The sequence below is a fragment of the Gobius niger genome (genome assembly GCF_951799975.1).
Source record: "Gobius niger genome assembly, chromosome: 3".
In the NCBI taxonomy this organism is placed as follows: Eukaryota; Metazoa; Chordata; class Actinopteri; order Gobiiformes; family Gobiidae; genus Gobius; species Gobius niger.
In genome coordinates, this window is record NC_136854.1 from 6,983,403 (window position 1) to 6,992,719 (window position 9,317).

At 40.6% G+C, this 9,317-nt stretch overlaps 1 protein-coding gene across 1 annotated transcript; it reads right to left on the reverse strand.

Moving 5' to 3' along the window:
* Nucleotides 1-1,113: 1,113 nt before the first annotated feature.
* LOC306960591 (heat shock 70 kDa protein 12A-like) lies at nucleotides 1,114-8,839 on the reverse strand (the record flags this gene model as incomplete). The annotated part of the gene is made up of 4 exons (XM_079553022.1): nucleotides 8,558-8,839; nucleotides 7,173-7,397; nucleotides 2,297-2,465; nucleotides 1,114-2,189 (listed from the first exon to the last, which is right to left on the reverse strand). Exons 1-4 carry the CDS (start codon nucleotides 8,831-8,833, stop codon nucleotides 1,114-1,116), a joined length of 1,746 nt encoding a protein of 581 aa, XP_079409148.1. The 5' UTR covers nucleotides 8,834-8,839.
* Between the last annotated feature and the right edge of the window lie 478 nt (nucleotides 8,840-9,317).

Genomic DNA, 9,317 nt, shown 5'->3' on the forward strand with positions numbered 1-9,317 from the left:
ATAAAATGCTAGCTTATCAGCTAAACCCATTTGAGACCGACACATTTCTTCAACTGAGACACTGAAGAGGCCCCACACCTGCAGCACAGAGGAGGCAACACAAGAGGAGCTACAGGAAACAAGGAAGGGACAAACGAGGAAATGGAGAAAGACTGTTATGGAGCGGAGGGAGCTGCGAAGGAGGAAGAGGAAGAAGGAGCTGACCAGTGCAGGACACCACGCTCTGAAACAGAGACAAACCCAGGAGGCGCTGCACCGTTTCAGAGGATCAGAGGAGACAGAGAGCAGCCAGCCAGGTTTCCTCTGAGTGCTAGTATCTCCGACCTCTAAGGTCATGCGGGTCAGGTTGACTCACAGTGGCAGCAGCTCAGGACTGACACCTGAACCTGTTTATAAAATGACAATAAAAACTATTCTGATTCTGAACACTATTTCGTTGTACACTTGTACAATGACAATAAAGCACTTATTTATTTATTTAAGAGCAGTCCATTTGCAAATGGTGCATAAATGGCTAATAGATTATATTAAAATACATCTAAAATTAAGGTTTTTCTCAAAAAATCTATGGATTATTTAAAATATAATAATTTATGGCCAAATTGAGAAGTAAAAAATGCCCCAAAATGAGGCATAGGGCCCCAACATGAATACCCAATCTGAATAACAACAAAACTTTGAAGCATGAACCACAAGCTTCAGTAAAGGAATTGTTTTTATTGTGTGGATTGTGGTTTGAACAACATAATAAAACAAAAATTAAAACATTCATATCCTGCAAGTCACATGAACATAACCTAATCCCTGTTAAATACACATCTTCTGTGAGCCTCCCTTGCTCACTAGTCATATTTTTTCTTTGACACCAAGTAAAAAACAAGCAAGTAAAAAAAACACAAGTAAAAAAAAAAACTTTTTTACCATTGGGTTGTTGTGACCGAACAGAGGCGGGAGAGCAGCACTACTGTTCAACAAATTATAAAATAGTTATTAATCAGGCTTCCAATTTTTGAAAGCTTGGAATAGATTTATCCGTAAGATTTAAAATGTACCATATGAAAATTATCAGAATTTTAACTCATGCCAAACGTTTGATCTTCTCATTCCCCTGTTTCACTGTTTTGTTATGAAGTCCATTATGACTGACACTGTGGATTGAGACTCCAGGTCTGTGGCTTTTGCTTTCATCTCAGTGGAGCCAAAATACACTTCGACTTTGACTCCACGACCCTTGCCCTTGGTGGTGTCAGGCATGGCCACGTCACATGATGCAACAGGACCTTCTACTCCCCACTCGTCCACAAACGTCACAGTATGTCTCTCTGTTCGATAAAATGACAATGGCATTGTGTCTTGGTCACTTAATAGCGGATAAAATGTGTACTCTTTAGTTTCATTCCAGCCCACATCTTCATCTACTCCAACCAGTTTGTAAAAAAGATTAACACACCAATCACCAATCTCTTTGTATGTGATCTTCTTTCCCAACTTATGTTTCAAAAGATCATATTTGTTAGAAACTGTAAGCCCGTAAGTGAAGGCGCTCTTTCTGAACCTGATCACAGACTGGTCTCGCCCGAACATCACTGCTCCCTTCAGAATGACCTCCTGAGGGGTTTTAGGACACATCACTTCAGCCTGGTCACTGAACTCTCTCTTAACATGTTCACGGAGGATATGGCTCGATGATAAACCTCCCACTAACAGGATGTAGCTGATGGCAGAATGTTTGCTTATGATTTCATGGAGACAGTCAGTTACATGGATCAGAGTCTCATGGTAGAAATCCTCCATCTTTCTCTTAGAGATCTCCAGTTTAGCGGAGTACGACTCTGAATTTGGTTGTTTAGTCCAGTGGAAGGTCATGCCCACCATTGGATTAAACACGTTTTCATTTCTGCTCTGCTTTTGTTGAACTAAATCTTTGAATTCTTTGTAAAAATCCAACTGTCGCACATGGGTAGGATTAGACTGTCGAAAGAAGATAAAATCTTCCATGAACTCTTGAGCTTCTCTGGGATGCTCTCTCTCGTATTCCTCCCACAGACCATCACAGAAGAACTGCCTCATGCACCGAGTGAACTTTCTGTCCACTAAACGTCCTCCTTTGTTGTTTCCTGAGGCTTTGTGCAGCTCTTTAAGATCTCCTCCTTCAAGAACCTCATGGACCGTGATGTCGATGGTTCCTCCTGAAACAGAAGACACAAACCTCCAGGAAACACAGAAAGTTTCATAGACGTCATACATAATTCTAAGATGTCAGTCTTCAACAGCAGAGCTTTAATAATCTTCTCACCTCCACAGTCTACAACAATGTACTGAGTGCCAGGACACAGATTTATTTTCACAGGAACTTCATTCATCATGAAATCTTCAGATTTTAGTTTTTTGCACCGAATGGAAGCGGCTTCAGGCTCCAGAGCGATCACCAGTTTGTCTTCAGTGGACGCAGACACCAGCCCCGCCTGGACATGAGCAACACAACTCTCTTTATGGCAATCTGACACAGCATGAATAAACCTGCATGGTATTCATAGAAACACAGTCTCTAAACCAGTGGTTTTGGAGCCGCGACCCCCATTACAACAATTAATGGGGTCGGTCACCCCCGCCTGTATGTATGCATCTTATTTATCTTCGCTTTTGGGTAAAATTGTCGGGGAAATGGGGACATTAGCTTATATCAGTCATACCCAAAGTTCAGACAAAGATGAATTAAGTAACTTAATAATAACTGTTTTGTAGACAGGCTTTTGGGGCCCACCAGGGTCACCGGACCCAACTTTAGGAACCACTGGTCTATATAATTCTTAAAACAGGAAGGAACAATGAAATAAATCAAATTAAGAACAAAGATTTAAATATCTACGTGATCTGGCGACTGCCCAAATTTTTCTCACGACAACCATGGGGTCCCGGACCATTATTCTAAACAAATGTGGTGGATCGAAGCATATTCTGTGGCCCATACTACAAATGTCAGCTCGGAGATCACAGAAACTTCTGATCATGTTAAGGGTTCAGGTTTCTTGAGTTATGACAAACTTTACTCAACCCAGGTGAAAAATCTGCTCATCCCTTTATTTTCGCCTAAGCCAATTACGGTTCGCTATAGGTATGACATCACATGTGGGTCAGCGTGACCAGTCACACACATTCTAATATGCCGCTGTAGTCCGTGCAAGTAGAAGCCGTGGGGAAGCCACATGAGAGAGAGCTGCAGGTCTGTTTCGATATTTTTTCCTACTTTTCTACTCTACAATCACCTGTTACTTACTTATTTATTTGTAAACTCTAAGGAGTCTTCTGCCATGCTTTGACCTACTGTGAAGAAAGCGTTTTGGGTAGATACGAAGCGCGGAACTTGTAAGCCTTGTTTTGCTAGCCGTAGCATTAGCATTGCCACTCTCAATACATTTGTATGAGCGCAGTTAGCTTACCCGTTACCATGGGTTCAGTTAGCCTGACTGTTTTGTCAACAAATTCCTGTTTCTACCAAATTCGTTACACTCAAATGAAGTCATCCAAAGTCAAATGCCCATATTTAATGTTCATGGTTGTTATACCACGCTGGTAACGCTTTAGAATACAGCCCACGTTCCAGGTGTAAGTACAGGGTAACAAGAAAGTAATTACACATGTAAGTACAGGTACTCTTACATGTGTAACAAGGGGGAACAATATGTAACAATGCAGTACAAAGTGTAACAAGGGGGAACAATGTATAACAAGGCAGTACAAAGTGTAACAAGGGGGAACAATGTGTAACAAGGCAGTACAAAGTGCAACTACGAATGTGGTATTATAAATTGTGCATTAATTTTAATTTTGCAGGACAACAGTATTACTGTTGTGAAAGTGAAGAAATGACTCCAGATATTTGTATTGATTGTTGTTTATTTTTTATAGTATGGTCTGTATTGCATGTAACAAGCAGAAACAAGAGTGAACAGAGAATAAATAAGTCTCCAAAAATGATCACACTATCAAAGTGCGTGTCCACCATAAGTACATGTGATTCGATGATGCAGTGGTTAGCGCTTTTGCTTCACGGCTAGAAAGTCCCGGGGCACTTTCACCACAGTAATACTGTTGTCCTGCAACATTAAAATGTATGCACAGTACCACATTCCCTTTTGTCACAACTATGTGACAGCTCAGCACCATTAATTGTTCCGTTTCATTCATACTGTATTGGCGGTTTTGTTTTTATTGTATGATGTCACTTTTGAATGAAATAAATAAAACAATTAAAATGAATACCTTTACTACACCTTGACACGTAGTTACGTTGTTACATGTTGCACTGCCTTGTTACACGTTGTTCCCCCTTGTTACACTTTGCACTGCCTTGTTACACGTTGTTCTCCCTTGTTACACTTTGCACTGCCTTGTTACACGTTGTTCTCCCTTGTTACACTTTGCACTGCCTTGTTACACGTTGTTTCCCTTGTTACACTTTGCACTGCCTTGTTACACGTTGTTCTCCCTTGTTACACGTTGCACTGCCTTGTTACACGTTGTTCTCCCTTGTTACACTTTGCACTGCCTTGTTACACGTTGTTCTCCCTTGTTACACTTTGTACTGCCTTGTTACACGTTGTTTTCCCTTGTTACACTTTGCACTGCCTTGTTACACGTTGTTTTCCCTTGTTACACTTTGCACTGCCTTGTTACACGTTGTTCTCCCTTGTTACACTTTGCCCTGCCTTGTTACACGTTGTTCTCCCTTGTTACACTTTGCACTGCCTTGTTACACGTTGTTCTCCCTTGTTACACTTTGCACTGCCTTGTTACACGTTGTTTTCCCTTGTTACACTTTGCACTGCCTTGTTACACGTTGTTCTCCCTTGTTACACGTTGCACTGCCTTGTTACACGTTGTTCTCCCTTGTTACACGTTGCACTGCCTTGTTACAAGTTGTTCTCCCTTGTTACACTTTGTACTGCCTTGTTACACGTTGTTTTCCCTTGTTACACTTTGCACTGCCTTGTTACACGTTGTTCTCCCTTGTTACACTTTGTACTGCCTTGTTACACGTTGTTCTCCCTTGTTACACTTTGTACTGCCTTGTTACACATTGTTCCCCCTTGTTACACATGTAAGAGTACCTGTACTTACATGTGTAATTACTTTCCTGTTACCCTGTACTTACACCTGGGACGCGGGCTGTATTCTAAACCGTTACCATGATGTTTTAAGTGCTTTTTACTAGTCTGTAGTGTTAAACCACTGAAATCAATGTGCAATGCATTTTGAGTACTTTAACCATGGTTTGGAAAGAGTGTTTTGCTGACACTTGAATTATATGATTTGCTAAATAATACAGCACCTATTATTTAGTACTTTATGCTTTATTTAGATGTGTTTCTATTGTTTTAAGTTGAAATAAAAACAGTACAGTCAGTTATACTTCACTTAATCTGTAGAGAAATTTGTTTTCTGCATTTGACCCATCCTTAATGTCACTGGGCAAACTGGAGCAGTGAGCTCCAGCATGGGCCGGCGCTCGGGGACCATCTGCATGATGTGGAGCCTGGCTGGTGGTCAGAAACACCTGGCTGGAGGATTCACCTATTGCACATGTTTTTACCATTAACCTACGCAGACATGGGGAGAACATGCAAACTCCACACAGAAACACCCCGTCCAGGTGGATCGAACCCGGGAACTTTGAGCTGTGAGGCACGAGTGCTAACCACTGTGCCACCGTGCTGCATTAGATGAACTGTGCACACAGAAGATATTGATAATGTCCATTATGATTTATGGTACTGCTCTACAGGCCAGGTTCCCTTGACGGCGAGCTATGAACGAGGCCTAGCCTAAAGCGCCTAATGACTGGCATCACTCTCTCCTGCCAGGCTCTCTGCAACTGGCAAACCCCTCACCCCACTGTCTCTCTCTCTGCCCTCGCCCACACTCAAATCTCCCCCTTTACGACTCTCACTTAATCCCTCTGGACAATAAGTAAAACCCAGACATGGGTTTCCTCCATTGAACTGTGGGCGGGGATGGGTTTTATGTGGTTTGTGAGGAATTTAAATCGTAGACCATTATATGGGATATTGCTCATTTCTATTGTGTTTAGTATTTATTGATCTTACAGGCGAAACTCGTAAAATTCGAATATCATTAAAAAGTGCATTCATTTCTGTAATTCAACTTAAACTGTTAAACTAATATACTCATTACATGGAAAGTGACATATGTCACTTGTTTGATGTAATTTTGATATTTATGGCTCAGCTTGTAAAAAACCCAAATTTTGAAAATGGACTAAGCCATAATCATCAAATTATAACAAACAAGTGACATACTGTATGTCGCTTTGCATGTAATGAGTATATATCAGTGGTTCCCAAACTTTTTGGAACCGTGTACCCCTGAAGCTTTGGGTGACGAGTCACGCACCCCCTACTTTGACACGATTAAAAACACTGAATATCACATGAAGTTATGCTAATTTTCCCAATTATTACAGTGAACTCAAGCAGGTTTTCCACACTCAATATTTTTCTACTTGTCTGGGTGATTAAAGCTATCAAGAATATGTAAATACATTTTTTTATGAATATCCTACTTTTTGATTATTTTGAAAACAGGCTGTTAATGTAAATGAGTAAAGCTGAGTGTTTTCTCTTCAGGTTCTGTTCAGGAGACACATTTAGGTCCAGAACAAGCTCATCCTCGTCTGAATTATAAGACTCACACTCTCCCGTGTGGTGGTTTTAACAGTCAATATCACTCAGAGTGTGATTAAAAAAAGAATAATAATCAAAAATGTCTTTGCGTACCCCTGGGGGCGTCCTGTGTACCCCACCACAGTTTGGAAACCTCTGGTCTTTATCATGTATTAGTTTCACATTTTAAATTGAATTACAGAAATTAATTAACTTTTTCACGATAATCTAATTTTCCGAGTTCCACCTGTATTCCGTGAATGGCCATTCATCATTCATTCAATAATAATATTCTATTATTCACTGTAAATTTACTATTACATTACCTTCAATATATGGTACCAGCAAAACCAAAACTAAACCTCAGTCTCCTGCCTCTCCCATCTAGAGCCGAGTCTTCATCTTCTGGTACTAGCCTATATGATCCTTTACACTTGTATAGTCCTTAATTAGCAACACATTTTCTAATATTATTATTGTGGTTTTCACCTGCTCCGCTGCTTCCCTCATGAACTGTCGCGCTGGAATGTCCCAAATAGCCGGCACCGTCAGGACCCAGGTGAAGTCCAGCAGATCCAGGGCCAGGTTTTGAGTTTCTTTATCTAGGATTTTCAAAACGTCCTCCTTCAAGAAGTGCAGAGCAGCAGAGAACACCTTCATTGCACTCATCGGCTTCTTATTCACGTCTTTGATCACCAGGTCTTTGGTGATCGTCTGTTTGGGGATGAAAGGCAGGTCAATGAAGTCCTCTGGTGTACATATTTAATAAAGGTTATAGATATGGAGTTTAAATTAAGCTGATATTAAAGTCAACAAAAAGCATGATTCACTGACATGGATGACACTGCCATCAGAATGAATGGAGAGCTGCTGCAGTCATTGAGCTTTGGGCCCTATAACTATTGGGAAACAGACAGTCCAGCACAAAACTGCAGGGTGTAAGATGCTGCAGGGAAAGTTTACATGGAGCAACATAACCAAGAGGAACATCTGTGTAGAGTATGGGCTGGAAAACCCAAGGTCAAAGTGGGAAACACCTCCAAAGGTAGTAGAGAATGACCGAGCCAAGATCCTGTGGGACTTCCAGATACAGACGGACAGAATGATAATGAACCAACCGGACATTGTGGTGGTGGAAACAAAGAGCAGAGGAAACATAGCGATAACGACTTCAACATCAGGAAAAAGGAACACGAGAAACTAGAGAAATACCAGAGGCTCAGAGAAGAGCTGGAGAAGGTCTGGAAGTAGAAAGTCATCACTGGTGCCACTTGGGGCACCACTGATGACTTTAAAAATACTTAATTTTGTCCTGCTAAAAGTCATAGACATCAATACATATGCATATGAAAATTCAGACTATATGCTAAAACTATGACAGAGAGATGCAGCAATAAAAGTTATTTATTTATTTATTTATTATTATTATTCATTCAACATAAAAGCACAAGACACTTACACTTACAGGTAGTGCACCAACCCAAAACCCTCCCTCCACCACCTTTACTCCCATTCACACTCATTCACACAAAAGGGCTGTTACCTACAGTATCAATACTCCCACAATATACATCACTGCAGTCTGCAAGGAACAAAGTACATGGCACACAGGACTGCGTGTGTTGCTGGTCCATTGACAGCACCAATCTCCAACAGTTAACTCAATTCATTTTCGTTAATTACAAATTCATGCATAGCTGGTTTTATTTTATTTTAGTTTCTTTTTTGTCTAGTTGTTTTTTTCTTTAAAAAATAAAGGACATTGTCTTCACCAATAAAAGTTGTTTGCGGCAATAAATTAACCCAGGATGTCATGAGTGTTACATAAATACATTAGCTCCAGCACAGAAAGAACTATAAGAATGTGCTCTTACCTGTTTGTACAGATCCATCTTAAAGTCTTTAAAGTAGAAGTAGGTATTTGTGTTTTTAAATATCTCATAATACTTGTCTCTGGCCTTGTATCCAAACTCCATGAACTCTTGATTCTCGTCGAACAGGATACAGGTGGGGGTCTTGGCCGTGTCTGCGCCCCCCCCTCGCCCCCATCGCTTCACACGCTGGACTTCCTGCTGATTCACGGTCAGACAGTAGGCATAACCGCTGTACGCAGTGCCAAAGTCTATGGCAACGATGCAGCTCCGGCTCATCTCTGCAACAAGACCGACCAGCCTGAAGTCAGATGATAAACTGGCTCTACTGACGCGGTTAACGTGAGGATACTCACTAGACTCCGCCTCTTGGGAGGGTCTTAAATATGTTTCAGTTATAGGTTTGTTAGTATGGCAGTTTTTATTAATCAAACCACAAAATTAAGACTGAATATTTGAATATTTCAATTTACCAATCAAAGCTTCATTTATTTTTTTTTTTTACCTTTATTTAACCAGGAAAGTTCCACTGAGATTAATAATCTCTTTTTCAGGGGAGTCCTGGCCCCAGAGGGGAACCTACTGTACTTGTTTTTAGTGGTAGGGGAAACGGGAGTACCCGGAGGAAACCTACGCAGACACAGGAGAATGAAAATAATATAATACAGAATTAACATAATAACACTATAGTCTTTTGTCTTCAATCAAGTTTTGTACCTCAGGATTAAACTTTGTAAACTGTTAAAAAAAATAAAACCAAATT